Raw genomic sequence first — 25,421 nt, 5'->3', positions numbered from 1 at the left:
GCCCCGGGGGGGCGGGGCGTGGAGGAGGGTCAGAGATGTTTTCTCAGAGGAGGTGACATTTAATGCAGACAGGAGTTTGGCGGGGAAGAATTTTGAGTGGGGAGCAGGGCACACACAAAGGCCCATGGAGTGGGAGAGCCTGAGACCCGGGGACCCACAAGTCCTACTTATATGTGACTGGCCGAGGAGAACTTGCCCTCAGGCCTGGACCTCTCACCCCAGGGATATCTTTTTAAAAGATACCTGAGCCCTGGGCAGGGTTGTTGAATGGTTAGAGCATCAGTGATGCACCAAAGGGTCACAGGTTCAATCCTGGCCCAGGTCAGGATGCATGGGGGAGGCAACCGATTGATGGGTCGCTCTCTCATGGATGGTTCTCTCTCTCTCTCTCTCTCTCACTCTCTCTCCATCCTCCCTCTCTTCCACTCTCTCTGAAAACCAAGGGGAAAAAATATCCTCCAGTGAGGATTAACACCAACAACAATACGAGACTGTGTCCTCTCTGTTAAAACCCCCTACAAGCCCCTCCTGCCGGCAGGATCTAGTCTAGACTTCCAGGCTGTTCCTTGGTCCCCTGTTCAGGCCTTGTCAGTGCTTTTCCCACCCCTTTCCTTCCCCCCACCCCTGCCCCTCGTGCTAATCCCGGTGAACCCCTGCTCCTCTTGCATGTCCCCACCTTCCCCGCCTGAAGAGGAGGTGACTGCTGGGGCCCCACAGCACCTCAGCCCTTCGGGGCATCTATCCACAGGCTGAACTGCAATGGAGCTCCTTACAGGGGTGGGGGGGTCTCCCGCTCTAGGCTCCACGCTCCTTGAGGGCAGGACACACAGAACTCTGCTCGGAGTGTTACTGCCCCTCAGGACAGGCCCACCCAAAGCTCTCCTCTGGAGGGGACGACGTGTGAGGACAGGCACTCACTCCCATAGATGTTCCCCAGTCTGATCACCTGTGACTGTGGCCTGCTGTAGCTAGTCCCCCCCCCCCCCAAAAAAAAAAAAAAAAACATACACACAACACTGATTCTGTCTTCACGGTCACGGAAGCAGGACAGTGGTGACAGCGAGCGTTGCTCAGGCCACAGGCCCAGGGACAGAGCGTGCCCCACTCTCGCCAGCGCCTGGAGCTGACAGCTCCCTTTTGCCAGTAATTCACCGTGAAGGCCACATTTCACACTTGTCGCTCTGGAACAGGCCCCTGGGGAACGGCTCCTGGAGGGTGGAAATTGGAACTTGTCACGGTCATTTGCCCGTTTTACCACACACGCTTCAGGGCTGATGCGCGTGGTCTGACCTGTGGTGGCCGTGAAGGAAACTGACCTCAGAGCCTTCGGGGGCTGGACCCCTCTCCCTCCCTTGGCTGGGGGACGCCGGGCTGCGGGCCTGACACAGCCGTTTGTCGGCGTGCCATCCGATTTATCCACCTGACAGCCCTGCCCCTCCCTGGCCCCCGGAGGACGACCGCCTGCCAGGCCTCCCCACAGGGCTGCTGTTGGGTCCACACCGGATGGTGACAAGGGCCGTTCCGGACACTGCGGGTGTCTCCTCCCAGCCTGCACCTCCCTGCTCACTCGCCCATGGAATTCTCCGGAACAGAAGCTCTTCATTCGGATGCTTGTGCACTTGGGGTCCTGGGTAAGAAGGGCTCGCCCACTGCTGTGTTGCAGTGATAGTCTCCCACCTTTTGTTTTATCGGCTTTGTAATGTTTCTCTCTCACGTTTAGGTTTCTCGTCCATCTCGAGTCCATCTCTGGGTCAGGCGGAGGCCCAGTGTCTTGTTTGTTCCCTGTATAGTGAGCCCGTGTCCCATCACTATCGACGGTCCCATCGGTGCGCGATGCCACCTTTATCAGGTCTCACATCTCCACATATTCATGGCTCTTCCTTTGGACGTCCCTATGATCCATGGGTCCATTTATCTGTTCCTATGGTAAAATCACACTTAGAAGGAATTCTTGCCTGGCCAGTGTGGCCTGGTGGTTGAGTGTTGACCTATGAACCAGGAGATCACGGTTTGATTGCCTGTCAGGGCATATGCCCCAGTTTTGGGCTCGATCCCTAGTAGGGGCTGTGCAGGAGGCAGCCGATCAATGATTCTCTCTCATCATTGATGTTTCTCTCTCTCCCTCTCTGAAATAAAATATATATATTAAAGATTCTTATAGTGCAAGCCCCCTACTTTGCTCTTTCCCCCCGAAAACTGACGTAGCCATTGATGAAAGGGTCTTCAAGGTGTAGCATTCAGTGTAGAAAACACCGTGCGGAATGGTGTTGAGAGTATGTCTTTCTTCGTATTTGCATAGAACGGGTCTGAAAGGACACACAGGAAGCTAGCAGCACCACAGGCTGCCAGGGAGGGAGACTGAGTGGCTGGGGGACAGAGCAAGGAGAAAGACATGTCACTCTCTGTCCTTTGGAATTTTTTTAATACTTAAGCATGTGTTGCCTGTTGGAAACAATAAGCAAAATTAATTTTTTAAAAAGAGCCACGTATGCAAAAGGACTTCGAGAAGAACAGAGGCCTTTGAAAGCACAGCGGTTTGCCTTTGAGGGATGGTACGAAGTCCCCCCATGGGAGGGCACCCTCCCCGCCGAGGACGCCAGGCCGCTTCCAGTGCGTGGTCGCCTGCCCGGTGCAGTGGCTCACACCCCTCCCTCCCGGGGTGTCGGCTGCCTGGGTGTCCTTGGCTGCTTGGGTCTCCGAAGTCCATCCCTATCCCAATCCCTGGCCCGTGGCGAATCACAACATACAGTGCAGTCCTGTGAGTGCTGGTGCTGTTAGCCACACCTTACCTTCTTTACAGACAAGAAACTCGGGCTCAGAGAAGCTCTTGCCAAGGTCACGTGACTGCCCCTGCCCTCAGGGAGCTCAGAGGAGCTGGGGGAGGAGACAACAGCCCGGGCACCACACTGCCATGTGCTCAAGTTGCAAGATCAATGACTGTTGTCGTTTCAAACACAGCAGTGAACAGCGTACATTCATTTCCCCTCACTCTAGCTCAGTGATGGCGAACCTCTGACACGCGTGTCAGCACTAAATATTTAGTTTTTGGTTTATTAAATACAATTATATATAACAATTATACATTTATGTTGTTTAAACTATAAATATCGTGAAATAATGTTTTTTCCTCAAAGTGACACACTGCCTGAGTTATGCTCAGTTTTTTGGCGAAGTTTGACACACCAAGCTCAAAAGGTTGCCCATCACTGCTCTAGCTAATACTTGTTGCCTTTCATTTTTGCCAGTAGGATAGACAAAAGGTGGCATTTCTCCCGGGGTTTTCCTGCGTTGGCCCGTTCTTTCCAATAGGGCGTTAGTCCTTGTCTTATTTACAATGGAACTTTAAAATCCTATTTCTTTTCCCTGTTACTTTTTTTCTAAAGAAATGTTTGTTGCAAAGATTCAAAAATGTGCCTAAGTACTCCAGTCAGAGCCAGGCCTGGGGTGGGCTGTGAGGTATCCGGGCACCAAGTTCACTGTCCGGTGCTGCCCCTGAGGGTGTCTCCTTCAATTTTGCGCCCTCGGCACCTCCCTTGCCTCATTCTAGTCCCAGCCCTGATTTAAGTCCCCCCCAACCTCACAGTGTAGCTATCCCTCTGGGCACAGTTTGGGGTCTGTTCCAGGCTTTTTCTAGACAAGCATTAACATACATACAGTTGGCCCTTAGACGACATGGGTTGGAACTGCGCGGTGCACTTATACATGGATTTTTTTCCCCCAGTAAATACCGTAAATATGTTTTTTATTCTTTATGATTTTCTTTATGATATTCTTTGTTTTCTCTAGCTTGCTTTATGGTAAGAATACAGTATATAATACATATAAGATACAAAATACGTGTTAATTAACTGTGTTATTGGTAAGGCTTCCTGTCAACAGTAGGCTATGAGTAGTTATGTTTTGGGGAAGCGTCAAAAGTTATATGTGGATTTTCAACTGCGTGGGGGTTTGGCTCCCCAACCCGTGTGTTGTTCAAGGGTCAACCATATAACAATGCTACAAATTAGATATTAATATATTACATTTGTATTTATGTACATTAACATATTACATTTAATAATGTACATTTTAATAGGGCCCTCGGATCTGCCTCTTGCTTCAACAGTGTTTGGACGAACAGACCCAGGGACGCCCCTTTTCCCAGCCTCCGACCACCCTCCATCTCTTATCCAGTCACCCCCTTCAGCACCACCTGCGGGACCAGCCAACACACCGGCTTCTTCTACGTTAACCCCTTATCGCCGAACAACCATGAGCTCCCAAATTCGTCAGAATTGGAGGCTGCCGCCAACCGCCTGGCCCCTGCCTCTGCGGGCCGCCCACACCTACCTCTCTCTGGGCGAGTTGGCGGAGAAGAGGCGCGAGGGCACTGAGTGTCTCTTAAAGCTGCAAACCCAGCGCGGTGGCCGCCCTCTCCCCCAGGACGCTGAGGCCTCCCCCAGGTGAGCGGGCAGAACTCAGGGCGCCAGGGAGGCCGCCCTGGCCTTGGGGAGGAACCTGAACCAGGCCCTTGTGGACCTGCGTGCCTGGTTCTGCCCACTGACCCTCAGCCCTGACTTCCTGCAGAACCACTTCCGGTTGAGGAGGTGAAACTCATCAGGAAGATGGGCCACACCTGGCTCCCCTCCGCAGGCTGCCGGCCCCCAGGCTGGGAGGGGCGAGTGTCTCTTGGAAAGGCTCCCCCTCCAGCACCACTAGGAGCCCGTGGAGCCCGGAGGCCTTTGAGGGGCCCCTCTGCATCCCCCGGTGTCTGCCTTTTGCCTGAGCCTCTCCCCGAAACTACTGGCCATTCTTTTAACCACCCTGAAGCCCTCTCCCATGCATTGGACCAAATGAAACAATAAAGCTTTTTACAGGGGAAAAATAAAAGCACACTTAAAGCATTTTTAATTACATTTAATAATTACATTATTAAAATACATTTAGCAATAAATATTGTAATAAAAATAGATTTTTGTTTATAGAAATGTATCCTTGGACATCTTATATCAATACTTGCAAACTCCTCTCATGATAAGATTGCATATTTTGTAATAGTCGGATCCCTTTGTCATATTTATGGCATATACATATATATTTTCCCAGTTTTTAAATGTAGCTTGGTTTTATTTTTAACTTATTTTGAAAGTTGGCATTAAGTAGATCAAACTCTCACCTGAGCTAGACTTTCCATTGCTTTTATACTTACAAAAAGAATGAAATAGTTATATTTTTCTATGCCTTATTTTTTTTACATCACTGGGATTTATTTGGGTGAAGGCAGGATCCTAGCTGAAATTTCCGGAAATAATCCATATTCCCAGCATCCATTGCCAAACAATTCCTCCTGCTCCGAAGCAGAACTCTGGCCACCAGCAGCAAGGAGGTCTGAGAACTTGGTGGGGACCCGGCAGAGCAGATCCAGGCTAGACGAGGTGGTCCCCTCACCACAGCGGCAGGAGCTTCCAGGCCGACCCGGGGCAGAGGCGAGCCATGCCTGCAGGTGACGGAGGACGGCCGACCAGAGCCCCGAGGCCCCTTTCTCCTGGCGGGTCACAGCCCCGAGAAGGCTGGGCTCTCCCCATAGAAGCACCTGGGCACCGGCCAGCCCTGCCAGGGAGATCTCACCCCACAGGCTGAACAGGTGCTCCCTGAGTCGTCCTCAGTGACCCCCAAGGCCAGGGCCCCATGGACTGTCCCCTTAGCTTTGTCTCCTCATGTTGGCAGCGGTCCCCGCCTTTGCCTTGTGACTTCGAGACTCTCCTCCCTGTCTGTGACCCTCGCCTGCACACACACACACACACACACACACACACACACACACACACACGGGCAGAGGTGAAATCTGGAGGGAAGAGCCCGGAGGTGAGCAGAGAGCCTGGGCCATCAGCCTGTCACTCCAGTGACCCTCCTGAGGGCACCACACCCCGCGATGAGGTGCTCTCCTCCAGGGCAGAGACCAGAGCTTTGGAAGGAGTCCTCCTCTGCCATGACCTGTCCCCTGGGCTCCAGGAGCTGGGATCTCAGTGAGTGCGGGGAGCCCCTCTCTACTGAGGAGACCGCACTGCCAGGGCCCAATCCGAAGGCCAAGGCCCAGGGAGGGGGTGGGAGGAATGGGAGGAATGGGAAGGGCAGTTGTTTTCTCTCTGGGTGTGAATGGCCGCCCCCCTCCAGGCTGGACAGCGGGGGAGAGGCCAGGGCCTGCACTGCTGTGTGCGTGTGTGTGTGTGTGTGTGTGTGTGTGTGTGTGTAGGCGGGGGTACAGATACAGGACAGAAGCGGGGACAAGCCAGCACAGAGGGCCAGGGGTAAAACTTAAATTACTCTTTTTGGAGTCTGATTTAGTTCTTAGAGTGGGAGGGGGTGTGAAGGTGTGGGTGGAGATGAGCCTCTGTCCTCATAGGAGGCTGGCCCTGAAGTGGGAGGGGAGGGGGAGGGGGGTACCAGGGAAGGGACGGGTTGCCCTGCAGCTTCCCTGGACCCTGGGGGTTCAGGGGGGCCATCTCGGGAGAACTAGGCCGCGGGGCACAGAGGCCTCTGGGGTGCTCTTCCTGGGGCTGCAGCCAGTGAGCCTTGCCTCTCACGGCTGTTCTGTGGGGACACAGGCCACGTAGCTGTGGTCCCCGTCAGCCAGCAGTCCTTTCTGGAAGGCCCTGGAGGCACAGCCGGCATCACTGTGAGAGGAAAAGGCACCGTAGGGACCATGGAGCCCAGTCCGTGGCCTTCGTCTGACGGAGGCGGAAACGGAGGCTCCAGAGTTCACGGTTCACCCAGGATTAGAACCAGCTGGTCCGTGGGCAGCCAGGGCTGGAGCCAGGTGTCCTCCTCCTCCTCCAACCGCTGGGACTTCCCTCCCAGCTCCCTGGAGCCCACTCCTCGCCCCAACCCTGTGCCAAGGCTGCTGGGGGAAGAGCCAGGCCGAAGGTGGGTCACCTCTCGGGACCGCGTCAGCCTGATGGAGGCTGAGGCTTCTGAGTGAAGGGGCCCCTCAGGACTGTGGTCCCTCCACCCTACCCGTGACCCCCTACACCCCTCCCACGTCTCAGAGAGCCCGCCCTCCCACCTCCCCCCTCCAGCCCCTGCTGGTCTCTACGCTTCAGAGCACTCACCACAGTATCTTTTCCCTCTCACCTTTCCTAGAGTGTAAGCCCCACACAGCAGGGGGAATCGCGTCTCTCTTCTGTTTACTCCCAGCTTCCAGGCCAGTGCAACTTTGGAAAACTTCTTTAAGTGCTTTTTAGTTTTTTGCTTCGAAAGTCTTGTATTCACTATTTCCTTTGCTGGCCTCGGCGGCACGTGCTTTCTCCTCTGCCTGGGATGCCCTTTTCCTCCTCGTTTTCTTTGCTAACACATCTCTCCAAGCCCAGCTCAGCTGCCTCCTCCAGGAAACCGGCCTGAATGCTCGGTAGGAACATCCCGGGCTGGGCGCCGTCTGCCCGGGCCTGGCGCCTTTGCCGTGCTGGCCCCCCGGGACCCTCTCCCGAGTGGGAGCTCTCCCAAGGTGCAGAGGACGACCTGGAACGGAGCGGCAGGCGGTGTTCAAGTCACAGAAGCCCCAGCTCCAGGCCTGGCAGGCCGGGGAGGGGAGGGGACCAGCTGGCGGGAGAAGCCGGTTATCGATGCTGGATGCTGCCGAGAGCCCTGGGGAAATCAGGGTGAAAGGCAGCAGTCCTGCTGAGGAGGAGGCCGGGCCCTTGTTTATCAATCAGCGGGGCCGGGGCTGCACCGCTGAGGGGGAGACCCACCCCACGGCCGGGCCTAGTTCTGGATACCTGAGCTTGGTTTAGAAAACACGGTCCCTGGAGCTCTGAGGGCGGGCGCATGGAAACCCTCTGTCTTGGCGTTGCGGCAGCACCAGGTGGTGGTGGGGAACAGGCGTGCGCAAGTAGTCCTGGCCCGTGGAAGCCTTCACCCCCGGGGCCAGGGCCACACGGCCGACACTGTGCTGGCCGGGCAGTCTCTCAGCCTGCCAGCCCGGGCCTTTGGGCAGGGGGAGATGAGCAAGCTGGCCTAGGAGGATGGAGCGGGCAGGGGGGTGGCTAGAGCAGGGACACAGACAGGGAACCTCGGACAGAGGAGCAGCTCCAGGCTGGGATCCACCCGAGGTAACACAGGGCTGGCACAGCAGGGGAGGGGGGTGACCCCTGCTGTCCCCCCACCCCCACCCCAGCTGCCCTAGCAGAAGGGGCATGCTTGGAACCCCACCCCCTCCATCTGAGCAAAGTGATGTCCAAGAGAAAACCCAAATCGGATTGGGGCTCCTGCTCCCTCTTAATGAGGTTCATTATCAGCTGCTCTGATCCTTGTAAAACCCGGCAGGACGGATTAGGGGCAGGCCCTCTCATCTGGCTGACTCCTCCGGGCTGAGCCGCCAGCCCAGGGCCCCTCTCCTTCCCAGGGAGCTGGAGATGCGGGATGCCTGAGAGCCAGGCAGGTGCAGACGAAGGTGCCTCCAGCAGAACGGAGAGCACCTGGGCAGGTGTTCCGGGGACGACGGGGTGCAGGGGGTGGGACTGCACCTCCACTGCGGCGTGCCTGGTGCTCTGGGAGACTGCTGGGCCCGGAGCACCCAGAGCTCTGGGGCCCCTCGGGGAGGCCCCCTCAAGGAGAAGGGGCTGTGATGGGGCGCCGTGTCCCTGCAGGCCAGCAGCTCTGTGAGCCTGGGGGAATCGTGTCTCGCTGGATCTCTCACGACAGAGTTTTGCACAGACTGTCCAGACCCGGACACTAGGCCTCCAAGTAGCAAGTCACAGGACACAGGGGTGCTTGCCTTAACAAAAATAATTTATTCCACAGCCCTCGCCAGCAGCGGGCAGAGTGAGAATCAAGCATGTGTATGTACAGCGGCACTCGCCCCTCTGACACTTTCACCTCTACCAGACGGGGGGTGGACCCCGAGAGGTGACACTCCTCTCACTCCCGCACCCTCCACACTCAAAGATTAGCGTCTATTTTGAAAATCAAAATCAACGAAGATCCAGCTCCCAGACAGGTGAGCCGAAGGGGGAAGAGCCGAAGCACATGGGAAGCAACGTCTTCCTGCTTCTTCACTCTGCCTCTCGCAGCTCAGCCCCGAGTAAGGCACTATAGGTCCCCACATCCCCAACCTCAATCCCACGCTGCCCCTCACCAGGCCCTCTAAGCCAGCCACTCACCCCAGCCCCGCGACCGTCACCCGCCCAGCTGAGCAAGCCCACCCCAGCCCCAGCCTGTGCACTCCCTGTAGCAGAGGTTCGGGAAGGACCAGGCCAAGGTGCCCCTCCCACAGATGTCACCTGGGAGGTCACAGGACTTCCACCAGCTTCCAGTCCCTACGCTCCAGCCAGCCCCCCAGCCAGGAGGTCTGAGGGGCCGGAGGCCGGGCAGGCCACCAGGGCCGGAGGCGGGTCCTTCCTTCTCTGGCGCGAAGGCCTCCGTATCCAGAAGGGAGCGGGATGGGCGGGGCCCTGGGGTGCAGGGAGGAGTTCTGCTCCAGCCCCCTCAGCCGGGGGACCCTCCTCCGATGGGAAGCCTTGGAACCTGTGGCTCACCGGCCCCAATTTAGGGCCAAGACCGAGCAGGAGACATTGGAGCGGCAGCAAGAATGAGGCGGGGCTTCAGATAAGCTGAAAGAGAGGAATTTGGTGCTGAGAAGCCGTGGACAGCGCCTCCCGCCCTCCCTGCCCGGGGCTGCCCCGCCCCCCTCTGTGCTGTCTGAGGAGCCTGGACCCCGGCACCTCTTCATGTCTCTGGAACATCCCTTCCCACAAGGACCAAGGAGGGCTCACTGGAGCAACGGGCTTTCCTGGGTTTCCCTGGACAAAGAGCAAGGCGGGGAGGGGGGCGGGGGCCTGGAAGAGCCCACGGGGAGCAGCCCCTTTCCTGCCACCCTCCCCAGGTGGACGGTTCAGGCTGTGGGGTGGCCAGCGTGGCCCTTCAGGGCCCTCATCCTGGCCCGGAAGTAGGTGTACATGGCCAGCAGGCCCATGAAGGACAGGGAGTAGAGCACCACGCAGAGGCTGACGTCCAGGTGCGAGAAGTCCCCTCCCAGCACCTGCAGCCACTGGCCTCGGCCCCGCAGGGCCCCCGCCTCCGGCCCCCCCTCAGGGACACCGGCCAGCTGCTTGGAGCTGCGGCCCACGCGCCTCCGCTCTGAAGGGCCGGTGGGCAGGTCCTCAGCCGGGAGCTCAGCTAGCAACCCGGCTCCCAAGTCTCGCTCGGTCAAGGGTTCCCGCCCTTCCGGCTGCTCCCCGCTATCCCTCTGAAGATCCGCTATGTGCTCAGGAGGCCCCTGCTCCAGCCCGGCCCTGGTCACACCGAGGCTAGCCTGCCTCTCCGGGGGGCCGCTTGCCCCGAGTCTGTCCGCTAAAGCACCCAGGACGACAGGCCCGGGGAACTCGGTCCCTGGGCCCACCATGCTCTCAGCCTCCTCGGGGCCCAGAGTCGCGTTCCCGGTCGCCGGCTCCAGCTCGGCGGTGGCGGCCATCCTCTGTGCCCCCCGCCGGGGGGGCTCCGTTGCGGGGAGGTCCCTGATGATGTTGCTCCAGGAGAAGTGGGTTTTGAAGAAGCTGAGGGTGTTGCCCAGGTCCCACACAGGCGTCCCCCGGAGTTCATTGTGGCAGGGAGAACAGAGTTCACGGGGCGGCCACTGCACCTTGGGGAACTGGGGGTCCTCGCTGGGGGCCCCTGGGGAGAGAAACACACACAGGTTGGCTGGGACACGGGGCCCACCCGGAAGCCCAGACCTCATCCTTCCATTCAGAATGCCAGCTCCCTCACCTGCCAAAAAGGGCTCGCCTTGAGCAGGTGGGTGTGAGAGGAGGCAGGCCAAACACTAGCTAGCACTGGGCCTGGGCTCCCCTGGATGAGGGGAGTCCTCCCAACCCGACCCTAGCATTCCCACCCCGGCACTCCAGTTCTCCCCCATATTTTTTAAAAATATATTTCTATTGATTTCAGAGAGGAAGGGAAAGGGAGAAAGAGAAACATCAATGATGAGAGAGAATCATTGATCGGCTGCCTTCTGCACGCCCCCTTCTGGGGATCGACCTGCAACCCGGGTATGTGCCCCTGACCAGGAATTGAACCCGGGACCCTTCAGTCCGCAGGCCGATGCTCTATCCACTGAGCCAAACCAGCTAGGGCTCCTCCCCCATATTAATCCACTTTCTCCCTTTGTTAACTTCTCTGCGGGTTTCTACCGCTCTCCCCCAGACCAGACACGGGAAAGGGCGGCTCGGAAGGACCTGGCTTGCAGGCTTTGGTTGGTCTGCTAGTATTTGTCTTCTTCGCCATTTTCTGAAATTCTCCAAGTTTTATACAGTGGAGATATGTTACTTTTGTAATTAAGTGGAAAATTTTTTTTAAAAGAAGAGTTGGTAGCACATAGTAATTCCACTGCAGCCCTGTGGGGTGGGTGGGAGTTAGTGGAGTTCCCTCCCCGGGTGGGCTCCAAGGGGTGGGTGTGGGGAGGCCTGGGCCCTGGACGGGAAGAGAGGGAGGAGCTGCCCTGCCTCCCAGGCAGCAGGGCCGGGCTGTGGGCAGAACCCAGGCTGAGCCCGAGGGCCTGCCACCAGCCCCTCGCTCAGTGTCGCCAGGGAAGGCCGATCTGCCCATCGCTCGGGAAGGAGGCACCGCTCCAAAGGGCTTCGTAGGAGAAAAGAAGTTGCTGGTCAGAATGAAGCCGGAGGAGATGTAGGAGCCGGACGGTTATACTGGGGAGGGGCGGCAAGTAGGTTCCAAGGGTCTGGCGAGAAGCGGGGAGCGGGCCTTGCGAAGGAAGCGCTCGGCCTGCGCCTCCCCTCCCGTCACTGATCAGCTGTAACTGAAGGGACCCCCGCCCCCCAGAGAGGGTAGGGAACGGCCTTCCTTAGGACCCTCGGAGAGAGGCCTGGCTCCTGGCCCACCAGCAGCAGCTGGGCCCCGAGGGAAGCTGGAAGCCTGCGGAGGTCATAGGGCGCGAGGGTCAGACGGAGCATTTGGTGGCAGGGCTGGGGCGGGGAGGGCAGGGGTGGGAGGAGAGACAGGCACGTGCCTGCTTTTCAAAGTCCACCAGGAGGCCCCGGGAGACCAGGACCAAGTGCAGCCCCTGCACCACCACCTGCTCCTGCGGCGCCTCTACCCTCCCCTGCTAGGCCTTGTCCCCACCCCCGCCCCTGGGCCGTCTGTCCCAGCCCCACATACTCCTCTCCCCCCACAGACAAGCCCAGGCTCCCGTCCACAGATGGCTCCCTCCCCACCTGCCAGCCGGTCACCCCGGAGATGAATGCTTTTGCCTAGTGGACCCATCGGACGCCTGAGCCCAGGGAACGGAAGCACTGCCAACGTGGGAACTCAGCAGGCCAGGCCCCCCCACCCCCGCCCCCCGGTGAAATCAGTCCTTATTTCTAGAAAGCACCTGGTCTTTCTTTTCCAGCCCCTTTTATCATTAGACCCCTCCCAGGGGGGCAGAAAAGCCCAGCGCTCACTTTCCTGTTGGTCTGAGTCAGGGGCCAATAGCCAGAAAGCAGAATGGGGAGACAGGAAGGGGACCCCACCAGGCCAGAGGGAGGGGCCCTGGTGCAGGGGAAAGGAGCAAGGGCATCAGAAGAGCAGGTCTCAGAGGGTCCAGGCCTCGGTTTCCTCACCCGGAAAATGGGGCTAATGGTACGGACACACACCAGCAGGGCTGGCAGAGCACGTGAGAGGCCCTGTGCGCTGTGAAACGCTGTGCCACACGACGTGTTGTCACCTGGGGGACGACGAGGGTCCCGTCTCCTGACTCTGGTCCGGGACTCCCAAGTCCCCCACCTCACCTCCCTCCGTAGGTGACGCCAGCCTTGGAGGCGGGCCTCCCTTACCTGCGAGGCGGGCATTGACCTTGTTGTGGCTGGACCACAGCCAGAGGACGGCGCTGTCCCGACTGCCCACGTGGTGCATGGAGGCGGCCGCCATCTTCTCAAAGTGGCCAGCGCAGTCCCGACAGCCGAAGAAGAAGCGGACGTAGCCCCGGATGGCCTGGAGGACCTCCTGGGCCTTGGCTGTGAGGAGAGGAGACGCCATTCACGGGGGGCCCTTCAGACGGTCTGCCCCGGCCAGCCCCACCCCTGTCCCTCCACGGGCCCACATGGTCGCCTCTGCACAGGGACCCTGCACCCCAGCCCATCCAATGAGGCGCCTAGGGTCTCCCTGCCTACGGTTCTCCACCTCCCAAGGGTCACTTCAGAGCCGACTCCATCTCCTCCCAAACTCCTAAACCCCCGTTTCTTACCTCTGCCACTGACCCAGGCCCTGTCACTTACTAAAGTCCAAAGTTCTCAGCAGGACACGCAGGCTCCTTGAGAAGTGGCTAGAGAGGGGGGCAGGGGCCAGAGCGCCCACCCCTCAACCCCTCTGCCCCTCCGTGGCCCCACTGCTTTAGGCTTCCTGTTCCGACTTGCTCCCCATTGCACCTCATCCCTTGGGCTTAGGGCCAGGAGTCCATCCTGATCTGGCCTGCACATCCTCTAATGCAGGCGTCCTCAAACTACGGCCCGCGGGCCACATGCGGGTGTTTTTGCCGTTTTGTTTTTTTACTTCAAAATAAGATATGTGCAGTGTGCATAGGAATTTGTTCATAGTTTTTTTTTAACTATAGTCCGGCCCTCCAACGGTCTGAGGGACATTGCCCTCTGGCCTGGCATCAGCACAGGCTTGATTATTCCCCCCACCTTCCTGCTCTGACACTGGGCTCCTCCCTGAAGATACCAATGCCGCCCCCCGCCCCCGCCCCCCCCGCTTTCTCGTACCCTCCATATACCTGAGGGCTGGAGGCAGGGAAGTGGCCTCGGGCTGTCCTTCCTGCTGCAAACCTCCCCCCAGCCCCCACCGCCTTTCAAACGGCCATCTAGCCTCACCCCTCCATCCACTGGGACATCAGCACGCTGTTCTCTGTCCTGCTGAGCCCCACGTCCAGGCCGTTGTTCCTGGCAGTTTAGCGCCCACACCCAGCCAGGCCTTGCCTCTCTCCTCCTCCTGCAGCCACCCCAGTCGCCCACCACCCTCCACCTGCGCTGCAACAGTCTTCACCTCCTCCGCCTGCCTGTCTCCGGACCTCCTCCCTTCTCACCTCCTTTAAGACTTTACTCCTGCAAATATTTTATTTTGTTATTGCATCATCAACTTCTCCCTTAACATGACATCATTCCAACTGGCAAAACAGCTTCAGTAACGAAACCCTTCTCTGACCCGTTACACCCCAGGGACTCCCCCATTATCTCCAGTTTCTTCCCTGCTCTTCGTCTTCTCCAGCTCAATCCGACCAGGCCTTTCTCGCCACTAAACCACAGACAACCCCTGCCAGAAAGGGCCCCAGCCCCACTCGGCTGACCATGTCTCCTTGAATCGCTCTATTGGGGACGCCCTCTTGAAACCTCAGGGGCTGCTCCTTCTTAGTCTCCTTTGCTGGCTCTGCTCCGCTAGCCGAGGCCCAGATGCTGCAGAGCCCAGAGCTCAGGCCTCCGCTCTCTCCTCTGCCCACCCTCTCAGGGGCTCATCCAGCCCTCGGCGTTAACTGTCACCTGTGTGCTCATGACCACAAGATGTGCATCTCCATCCTGGACGTCTCCCCAGAACTCCAGCCTCAACTGTCTACCTCTCCATTCAGATGTCTCACGGGCACGGACCATTAAGTCCACCTTCCCTGCCCCTCCTTCCCGTCCACTCCCCATTCCCCACCCCTGCCTCGCGTCTTCCCATTTCTCGGCTCATAGGACCATCATCTGCCATAGATTCAGGTCCAACAACACCGGGGTCCACCCTGAGTCCTAGATCATGCCTATGCTTCACCCGATCCATCACTGAGTCCCGTCAGCTCCACCTTCAACATATCCCCAAGTCCGACCCACTTCCTCCACGTGCACACCTCCAGCTCTGGTCTGGGCCTCCACCGCCTCTCCTGGACTAACCAGATCCACAGCTTGGGAATCGGCTGCCCTGCTGCCATCCTCCCCCACTGCAGCCCGCCCTCCCCCCAGGAATCTTTCTAAGGCATTGACCATTTGCATCATGCCCTGCTTAAGCTCTCCAATGGATTCTCAAAACGCTAAACAGCGATCCAAACCCCGTGCCCACCTCCTCTCCTGCCTCTCCCTGCAGGCTGCACCACTCTGGCCACCACACTGGCCTCCCTCTGGCGCTCCCTACATGCCAGACTTGTGCTCTGCACCGCTAGTCCCCGGACAGTGTGACAGGCTGACTTGTGTCCTTTAAACCCCTGTGATGAAGTCCTAACTCCCGTCCTAACCCCGTGGCTGTGTTTGGACACAGGGTCTTTAAAGAGGTGATTACGTTAAATGAGATCATCAGGGTGTGTCCTGACTGGTGTCCTTGTAAGAGAGGAAACCTGGACACAGCCACGCACACAGAGAAGACCATGTGAAGGCACAGGGAGGGGATGGCCACCTGCAAACCAAGGAGAGGCCTCAGCAGAAACCGACCCTGCCAACACCTTCACCTTGGACTTCCAGCCTCCAGAACTGTGAGCAATACATTTCTGTTGGTTAAGCCGCCCAGTGTGTAGCTCTTGGTCATGGCGGCCTAGCAAACCAATTCGGTCTAGAAGGCTCTCTTCCCAGGTGTCCCACAGCTGCTTCCTGCCCCCATTCAGGTCTCAGCACAGGTCATCTCCCCAGAACAGCCTCCCCTAACCCCCTCTAAACACAGCAGCCCCTCCCCTGGGCCCTCTCGCACCCCACTTGGCTCTGTCCTCTTCACAGCACTCATCATCGTAACTGAATGGTCTACTGTGCGTTTACTGTCGTTTCCTGCCACTGGAATACTGTCCCCTGGAGACAGGGACTTCCACCTCCTACCGCTGTGCCCACCGCGGGAGCAGGGCCCGGCACGTTGGAGACATTCCGTAAACACGGGCTGACACAGGGACCGGCTGGCTGTGCCCACGCCCGGCAGCTCCCCTAATTCCCTCTGATTCTGTTGGGGATGGGATGCTCTTCCTTCCTAGCTCAACTCCTGTTCTTCTGTAAAACACAATACAAACGGAGCCACTTGAACACGGAGTTGGAGCCGCCATCCCCCAGAGGAGCTGCTGTGCCCGTCTCAGGCCCCAACTCTCTGGAATGGGCTTAAAGCAACATTATGTCTCAAAGAACTGCTTGCAAATATGACAAAAAAGCAAAAGCAAAGATATGACTACTGTGCTGATGGCTACCAGGCTGAAAATGGAAAACATTCTTTAGAATTAGCATCTCTATGTGGGCTGATCTGCACAATAGAAATGCCTTCCTTCACTGATGTAACTGTTCCCCTTCCTGTCCTCATAAATGCTCCCTAATCAGCACATACGTGGGTTTCTACTCGAATCAGTGCTTCCCCAACAGGTATTCTTTTCATCCTTTTAAAAAAATCTCAAGTAAGTGCTTGTTGCCTCTCCCTTTGGCCTTTTATTTTTAGGGTTAACACAACTCACCCCCGCCTACCCTTCCCGACAGGGGGAGCATTTCCTTTCTTTCTGAACATCCTTCTCCCCCTTGGCTCCTGGCCCTGGCACACTCCACCTCCCACCTGCCCCGTCCGCCCAGAGCAGGGACTGTCTCTTTTCCACCTCCGCCTCCTCCAGGCTGAGCCCGGGCCTGACATATCCCCGGTCCCCCGGTAAACGTGGACTGGCCTGGGCTGGATGCCACCCTTTGGGTCGCTGAGTGGAGGGGTGAGGCAGGTGGGTCGTGGAGCAGCTGCAGCTGCACAGTTTGGGGAGGGATCAGGACGGGAGGGGCGAGGTGTCCCCCAGCTCCCACTAGAAAACGACTTTGCAGTGGGAAGCAGTAAAATTGTTCGAAGCACACGGTATCAGCCATGCAAACTGTGCGATAGACACAGCTCTTTTCTTTATAGGAGTATAGAAGATGGAACCACTCGGTTTTCATGAAGACTGAAAACGAAGCAAGCTTATGGCTCCAAGGAAGCCAGGGAGAAGCCTGACGCCTGAGTTTGTGAGACAACCTCCCCACCGCCCCCGTTACGGTCCCGTGCTGGTTGGGTCAGAATCCCCTAAAGAGGGGCCCGCAGCAGGGAGCCAGTGGAGGCAGGACAGGGCCAGGCGGAGGCCTGGGGTGCGCAGGCCCCGGACTCACCTGTTTCTTGAGCGCGATCTACGTTTTGCCGCGTTGCCTGCACGGTCAGGAAGTGGAAGAGGACCCACAGGGAGCAGGGGAAGCCCCGGAAATGGGGCTCACTCCCCTGGCAGCCGACCCAGTTCACCTTCTTGGCAATCACAACGCCCTGAGGGACACAGATGTTGAACGTGAGTGCACACACGGAGAGGAAAAGGGATGGCGGTGGGAAGAGAAGCTTCCAGGAGACGGGAAGGTCTGCTCACAGCCCTCAGGCCAATGAGCTCCCTCCCTCAGGCTGCCACCTGGAGGGGGCATCTCCCTTCCTCTGGCCACACCCACCAAAGGAGCATCAGAGCTGAAAAGCTGTGACACAGAGCAAGTCACACGCTCATTCTACTTCCAGCTTCTCCATCCATAAAACGAGGGGCTGGTCTTGGAGGGTTACTGTCCAGCTTTGACATCCTCCGAGTCTGTATGGCTCTGCCCTCTGCTGGCTGCCCTGGCCCACCTTTGCCATCAGCGGCGTGAGCGGCGCCCCCAGAGAGGCACAGAGAAGCCACGCTGGGCGAGCAGCCCCGGGTGCGTGGAGGCCACAGAGGGCAGCAGTTAAAAACTTTCACAGCCGGTGTCTCACAATCGCTTTTAAATCCCAACCCAACCACGTACGGGCTTGGACAAGTGACTTCGCCTCAGTTTCTTCATCTGCTAAATGGGGATGATATCCACCTTCAATTAATGTTGGGGGATTAAGATATGCATGTAAAGAGCTCAATAATAATTTATTAATTATTAATGGGAAGACCCAACCAAGATCACTGATGCCTTCCTGAGTGCAAATGGGTAGAGGTCAGAGGTCAGTGTCACCCCTCCACGCCCACAGTCTCAGAGATGGGAGAGGATCCTCCCTTGCTGCCCAGACTCACCTCCTTCCTGTTTTCCAGGGCAGCCTGGAAGAAACCGTAGGGAATTTTCTTCCTCTGCTGCTTCTGGAGCCAGTCGTTCACGGAGTGCAGGAAGTTCTGGACCAAGGGCTGGCCGGGGAAGTACTAGGGGAGAAACAAGTGCAAGCTGGAGCGGAGAAACCATTCCCCAGGGGCCCCCAGCCCCGGGGGTGTTGGGGGGCAAAGTGGGCCACGGCGGGAAAACAGTCTGCCTAAGACACAGATGTGGCTCCTCACCACCCTGGCTCTGGGTGCCTGGTGAGGGGAGGAGGAAGGTGGGGGGAGGAGAGAGGCTGGAGGTGGGGCTGCGCCCTGAAGGCCTCCTCCTCCCGAGGCTGGGGCTCCTGTGTGGACCCCTGACCGCACGCTGCCACGGGGCAGAGGGCTGCTGGGGACCCTGGGGACCTTCCACAGGGCAGCTGACTTGCTGACTGACCGGCCGGCTGGGCGAGGCTGGCAAACAGCCTGTCATCTGTATTCCGTGGCTGCCAGTGGGGACGAGGCTGCCCACGGGCTCATAGCCAAGATCCCAATCTTGATGGCAACTCCCAGTAGTCTCTGAGGAACACGAAAAGCTGCTCTGACAAAGTCAGCTCAAATCTGATTAGTATCAGCACTTTAAAGCCACAGGGACCCCAGGGAGGAGGACAGCTATGTGTGTGTATGTGTGTGCGAGTGCATGTGCACAAACGCACGGGGGCCGGGGCAGGAGTGGGGGGCACAGCGGAGCAGGTCAGGAGGACAACGCCGAGAAGCCTGCAGAGGAAAATGCGAGCGAAGAGAGCCGTGTGAGAGAGGAAAGGTCCTGGAGATGGGAATGATCACTAAACAGGAAAGCCTGCCCACCGACCCGGTCTTCCGGGAAAACCATCCCCTAATCTCATCAACCCTCCTGGTCTGGACCCGTCCCCAGAGGGAGCAGAACCAGGGAGAATCCTGGGCTTGGACACGCTGCCTCTCGGTCAGTTCACACAAGCTCTGGCTCTCAGCACAGATTTACAGCCTCAAGTCAGCGTCCCTCACTGACCTTCGCCCGACATCGGGCTTGGAACCTTCCGCCTTCCAAGGCCAGGGTGTCAGGAGGAAGGATGAATTAAGGGGCTCTGGGCTACAGGGAGGCCCCTCTCTGCTGCGAGCAGGGAAACCCTGGTGACCACGCGCCACCCAGTGGCCAGTCCTGCCACACACTCACGTGAGAGAGCAGGGAGCGCCCAGCTCAGGCGGGCAGGGCAGGGGCGAACTGAGCGTGCACCCCGCCAGGCACAGCGGGGCTGAGAGGCAGCGGGAGCACTGTGCCCCTCATGCTCTCGGTGCCCCATGCACGTGGGGGGTGAGGGCATGGGTTGGATGACATGTGGGTGCAAGTCTCAGCCCGGCCGCCCACTGGCTAGAGGGCCTGGGACAGGTGCTTTCCTCCCCGGGGCCTTCATCCCCTCTCTGAGATGGGATCCCCACCCTGTGGTTTGCTCTGAGAATGACCAAGGAGCTAATACACAAAGAGCACTTTGCAGAGACTGGCACCCTGTCCGAGCTCACGAAATGGCGGCTGCTGCTGCTGTCACTGCAGGCAGGGCCGAAATACTCGAAATACTCAGTCTCCGGGGGTGTCTCCAGGGGATGTGGGCCGGCTCAAACGGGCCCCCTGCTCTCAGTCCCGCACAGCCCGCTCCCCTCTGTGCTGCGGGCAGCCCTGTCCTCTCTGAGCCCTGGCTTCGGGCAGGGAGGGGTCCCTCATCCCAAACTCATTCCCAGCTCCTGCTGAGGGCGGGAGCTCCGCCGGGGCCATCGAGAGGGTGCTGTTTAAGCCTCTGCCCGACTCCAGCATTTCCCGGGTCCCATTCTTCCTCTCCCTCTGGCTGCAAAGTTCCCCCGGGGGCCAAACAAGACTTAATTTCCCTGGCCGGTCCTTTGTGGAGGACCAGACTGGGGGTGAGGGGGTGCTCTGCTCTTTCGGACCGACGCCTGCGACACCCCCTGGGTGTCAGGCAGGGCAGCACCCAGAACCACTCAGTGCTTTCTGATTCTCTGGGCCAGCCACCCCACGCCTCAGCGACTTGGGGACCAAGCGGCTCACAGGGCCCCTGAGGAAAGGCCTCTGTTATCAGAATGGGCTGGAGAACAGGGCTCAGCGTGGGGGGACCTCAGGCAGGGCCAAGCGTTGTCTTGCCTGGGACAGTAACAGCACTGTGATGAGCGCTGGCGACCTCACGGGCCCTCCGTGTAATCACACATGCACGTGACTGAGCCAAGTGAGCCGGAAGGCCAGGCTGGCCAGGGGGGCAGAGGGACCAGACTGGCAGGCGGTTCCCGAGGGAGAGGTGCAGGTCACTCCCAGAGGTGACAGCCCCGGCTGCCCGCCGACCTGCCCCAGCTGCCCACAGACCTGCACCCAGAAGCTCAGACCTGGCGCCCAGGGCTGAGGGTGCCGAGTCAGCAGTCAAGCTCTGAAGGGGACCAGAGCCCGGATCTGACTCAGCAGCCTCAGCGGCCAGAGCCAGGGGTTGAAGTAGGACACATGGCAGACACGGAACCAGAGGGGACACAGGGAGGGAGCAGCGGGCAGGTGCAGAGGGAGGAGGCAGCCCACATCGCACCTGCAGAGGAGCAAGGAGCGTGGCAGGAGAAGGCACAGGCTCTGGAGCCTGACTGCTCAGTTCACATCCCCATCACCCCTCTTCCTGCCCGGGAGGTTGAGAGGCGTCGGGCAAGGCTCCTGAGCATCCTGGGCCCCTTAACTGGGGGCAGTACTCTCCACCCTGCAGCCAAGTGAGGAGGAGGATTAAACGCCTGGCACACATCAGGTCCTCCGTCTGTAGCAGCTACCTTTCAGGGAGTGGCCTCGTGGGCAGGAATAAGGAAGGCCCGGCTAGGGCTTGGCACCTGGGTCTGGCTCTCAGTGTCTGGGAGGGCACGGGCGATTCAGAGGCTTCATTCCCTCACTGCGGCGCCCACGGGTCCTGCTTCCCAGCGACCACGGCAGGCAGTGAGAGGCCACACTCCAGGGTGACACCTGACGCTGCTGGGAAATCCCCGGACATCTGGCCCGTCCCACCCACGCCCCTGCACAGGGCTGTGCCTGGCCGTATGGGCTGGCGGGCATGGCTGAGGCTGCAGGGCAGCAGCCCATGGTGGCCTCCAACAGCCGTGGGGTCCGATGTCCAGCCAGACCATGCGCCCCGAGGGAGGGGCCGGGCTGCGTGCACACTGACCCTCGGGGCGCCGCACCGACGCCGGCCGGGGCCCGCTCACCTGCGCCAGGACTGCCATAAACCTTTTCAGGGCCACCAAGCGCTGCCCCTCCAGGAGAGAAAACTTGCCCACTTCCACCCGCAGGATGTAGTGCAGGGCAGATTCCAGGTCAGCCATGTAGATCTTGGAGCTGAGGACCCAGAGGGGGGCAGAGAGAGAAAGGGGTGTTAACCACGGGGCAGGCGGGGAGGAGGCCCAGGGCTAAAGGGAGAGGCCAGGAAGGCCACCGCGGACGGTTCCCGAGTCCTGTAAGCTGGCTCTGGCCTCTGCCAGTGACTGTGGCCTTGGGCATTTTATGTAATGTCTGTGAGCCTCGATTCCTCATCGGTGAGACGGGAATAATAAATTGCTCACAGGTAGGCAGCTGAGGGGATGAAATAAAAGCACAAACATGTACCCCCAGCCGCTCCTGGCATGGAGTAGGGGTTCCCCTCTGCGGGCCCAGGGCCAGCCCTCCCAGGACTCACTAAAGGTGTCTTGACCAGGCCATTAGAGGAGGGTTGAGTTTCATTCTCAGTTCTGAACAAAGACCCCGAGGGACAGACAGACAGTCCCACACAATACGGCTCTGAAAGGGCTGGGCAAGGCGGGGCGGGCAGGGCTCCACTCACATCTCCTGCTGACCCAGCCGGGGGAAGGCTGCAGGCGCCAAGCTGGCTGCTCTACCCCGGCCCAGAGGCTCACTGGGGTCTGGGCTCAGGGCTCTGACGGGCAGGGCTCCTCGAGTGCTGGCGGCTTCTCCAGCCGCCTCCTGAGACCCGAGTTCTGGCCTCAGTTCTGCAGGGAGCTACCTCCGGGAGCTGGGCCAACTCACTACCCGCTGGGCCTCAGGGTCACCCTACCCCCTATGGTTGTAAGGAGCCAACAAGGTCAGCTCACGGGGGGCGGGGGGGCACTGTGACCACCTGCACTTGACTCTCGTGGCAAAGCCTCCTGTCTGCTCCACGTGGTGTCCCTGGCCTCAGTTTACCTCTCCAGTCTTGGCTGCTGCCTGAAGGAGTGGCCTCATGACTGAGAGAGAGAATGCCACAAAGCTTGGCATACGAGGCCAGTGAGCGTCACCGATGACAATCTCCGTGCTTTGTACAATCGTAACGTGAATGATCAGAATGACCATTCCAACCTCTTGGGGTCTCTTCCCTTCTCCCCTGGTTTACTAAAACCCTCTCCATTAGCACTTTCCGCCCCTGAAGTCCCCGAGGCTGGGGTGCAAAGTTCTTCTGCAAATCAGATGGCCTTCCCCCCAGTTCTCTCACGCAGCCCCCTTCATGGAGGCCGCCTTCCTAATGCGCTTGGTTTGCCGCTGGGTGTCAGCACAAGAGGTTGACGGCCTTGTCCCCCTGCCCCCAAAGCAGGAATTCTACCGCAAGAGCGGAGTCTCGGAACCTCAGAGAGAAGAGCAGCTTTCTCCTGCTTACCACTGTGCTCAAAGACACAGGCCACCTCACAGTGCAGTGAGCTCCCCGCCTGGCCGTGGGGCTCAGGGGGCTGGGCGTCCGTCACCCCGCGCACCGAAAGGTTGCTGGTTTGATTCTCGGTTGCGGGCTTAATCCCCGGTGGGAGGGTGTGCAGGAGGCAGCCAATCGATTTCTCTCTCACATTGATGTTTCTCTCTCTCTCTCCCTCTCCCTTCCTCTCTCTCTAAAAGTCAATTTAAAAATCTTTTTTTAAAAAAAGCAGTGAGCTCCCTGACACCAGAACATTCAAGTGAAGTTGGTGCCTTCCTAGATGGAGGCTGGGGAGGGACTGCGTGGGCGGGACTCCATCTCCCTGTACATCTGCATTCACACCACCTGGCACGCAGCCCTCTCTCCAAACCACTTGCTGAAGAAACCACTGCCTGGGTGGGAAGCTGGTTTGGGGGCCACGGATGATCTTGCCAAGCCGATTCTACTTGTTTTTAAATAGAGTTAAGCTTAAGGAATGTGGGTGTTGGGAAGCATTCATTCCATCTCCAAGGATACAAGGAAATGCTGCTGCTCACGCATGTAGGGCTCTCCTAGGCATAGCCGGCAGCTGGGAGCCCCCAGAGGCCACGGGGGTCAGGGCTAAGGCGGCATGTGCTCATCCCATGACGAGGAACAGAGTGTGGTAGGAAGGGGCGTCTGTGAGCGGAGGGAAGGCTGGGGTGGGGAAGGGTGAGGAAAACCTTACCGGTCTGCCACTTTCCACGCGGTGGGAGCGACCGTATTCGAAGTGATTGGCGCAACTGTGGTCTGGGCAGCCTCCCGGGTGGCCCCAGCAAACCTCTGCAGGTAGGTGGTATAGAAGGACCTGGACTCCATGAGCCTGCGAGGGAAGAGCGCCACGGGGGGAGGCGGTGAGTACAGACACACGGAACCCAGAGCTGACTCACGGCAGGCGCGGAGGCAGGGGCTCATCGGACAGAACGTTTGCTGAGAAATATCTGAACTTGGTTCAGTCTCAGCCACAGTGAGGTCAAAGCCGGGGCACCTCTGCCTCACTCAACCTTCCTGTTCCCTGTTCACGCTGATGACAAGTCCCACGTGGGAACGCAGCTCGCCTGCCCTGAGGGGCGTGGGGCCGAGCACCTCTGGGCCAGTGGTCCTGCCCAGCGACAGGACGGCACCTCCCCCAGAGACCGAAGGTGCAGAGTGGCGATGACACAAGGAAGCTGCCGCTCGCACACTTGCTCTGAGGTGCCGGCCGGAGGGGACACTGCTCCCCAAGGAAGTCAAGGAAGTCTCATAGGTGGTTTTTAAAAACTAGCAACAAATAAACCAGTAACGTTCTCAAATCCTTTTGATTTCCTTCTCGCTCCTGATAGAGAGCGGTTCATAGAGGAGGCCGTGTCCCCTGGCCCGGGCCCCGGGGAGGCGGCTGAGAGGACAGTGGTGGTGTGAGGGGACCCCGGGGAGCTGTGTGAGGGGACCCGGGGAGCTGTGTGAGGGGACCCCGGGGAGCTGTGTGAGGGGACCCGGGGAGCTGTGTGAGGGGACCCCGGGGAGCTGTGTGAGGGGACCCAGGGAGCTGGCATCGGGAAGCATTGCTTTCCACTCCGCTGACCTGGCCGATGTGTATCAATGAGCAGATGGCTCGGAAGCAGCGTCGTCACAAACAATTTTCCCCTCCACCAGCTCCCAGTGAGGAAACAATGCCTCTCCCCGCCAGGACGGGGGCTTTCTGGGCCTGCGCAGAGGAGTCCCTCCTGTCCCCTGTGACTGCCGTACTTCCTCCCATCAGAGCGCTGACACCCTCTGGCCCAGGCTGCCTGGTGATCGGGCCAGCGGGGCAAGTGGCCGCCCTGCTCAGCCTCAGCGCGGGGTGGCACTAATGGCCCAGAGGGACAGCTCACTGGGCACCTCCAGCGAGCCTCGATCTCCCGGCCCTCGAGCTCCTGCTGGCAGGGCCAGGCCGACATCAATCATCTGCCCAGCGAGGGCACCGAGGCACCATCTGGCGCCATTTAACGGGCCATTCAGCAGCGGGAGCCTGACAGGGGCTGCGGGTGGCCTGATTGTTTTCTCTTGGCATTTTGGAACTGGCTATTGTCTGGCTCCTAATGAACTTTTCTGCAATTAGAAAACCAAAGGGAGGGAGGGTCAGGCACACTTGAGTGCCTGCCAGGCCTGCAGCCTGCCAACGCGTCTGTCTGGACAGAGGCGGGAGGACGGGGCAGGGCTGCGGTGGGGATGGTGCCGAAGCACCACGCGGGGCGTGCCAGGGGCCTGCGGCCGGCCGCCTGGGCTGGGGTCTGAGGACGGCCTTCTGGGCCGACTCCTGGCTGTGGAGACACCGTCCCACACCCACAGGCAGACGCCAGCTTCTCCTGCGGAGGGCGCTTCTCGCCTCCCATGGGCTCCTCAGAGGATTCCCGGGGAAGAACTGTCAGCCCCTAAGAAAGGCCGGCAGGCTCTGGGGCAGGAAGGAGGGATGGGCACAGGGAGGGAGGAGACTGGGCAGAGACCACACTCACACAGGAACCCGGGAGGCAGAGCCATTCCGAAACAGCAGGTAGCAGGATGGGAAGTCGGTGACGCCGAACTTGCTCACCACGTCGCCCTCCGTGTTGAGGACCCTGCGCACCGCAATGCCTTCGCGCTGGGACAGGTCCAGAATCACCTGCAGGGACAGTCAGACATCTGGGGGCCGCGCCGTTGGGCAGAGGGAGCCCTGGGGCGCACATGGCTGGCAGCTCCATCCACTCCACACCTTTCACATG

At 59.1% G+C, this 25,421-nt stretch overlaps 1 protein-coding gene across 2 annotated transcripts in view; it reads right to left on the bottom strand.

Annotated features, from left to right (window-relative positions):
• Nucleotides 1–8,742: 8,742 nt before the first annotated feature.
• QSOX1 (quiescin sulfhydryl oxidase 1) overlaps nt 8,743–25,421 on the bottom strand; it is a 38,970-nt gene continuing 22,291 nt past the window's right edge. The window contains exons 6-13 of one of the 2 annotated variants that reach the window (XM_079760545.1): nt 25,176–25,321; nt 23,393–23,527; nt 21,239–21,368; nt 17,972–18,094; nt 17,067–17,214; nt 12,798–12,977; nt 10,373–10,644; nt 8,743–9,584 (exon numbers count right to left, since the gene is read on the bottom strand). In XM_079760545.1, the coding sequence (XP_079616671.1) occupies nt 9,576–9,584; nt 10,373–10,644; nt 12,798–12,977; nt 17,067–17,214; nt 17,972–18,094; nt 21,239–21,368; nt 23,393–23,527; nt 25,176–25,321 (1,143 nt within the window). In that variant the 3' untranslated portion in view covers nt 8,743–9,575. Of the gene's footprint in view, nt 10,645–12,797; nt 12,978–17,066; nt 17,215–17,971; nt 18,095–21,238; nt 21,369–23,392; nt 23,528–25,175; nt 25,322–25,421 lie in introns of both variants that reach the window. The other variant, XM_079760544.1, reaches the window with a different exon arrangement.

This window comes from Cnephaeus nilssonii (assembly GCF_951640355.1).
Source record: "Cnephaeus nilssonii genome assembly, chromosome: 21".
In the NCBI taxonomy this organism is placed as follows: Eukaryota; Metazoa; Chordata; class Mammalia; order Chiroptera; family Vespertilionidae; genus Cnephaeus; species Cnephaeus nilssonii.
Note: the sequence above shows the minus strand (reverse complement) of the source record. Positions and strands in the feature narration are given on the sequence as shown.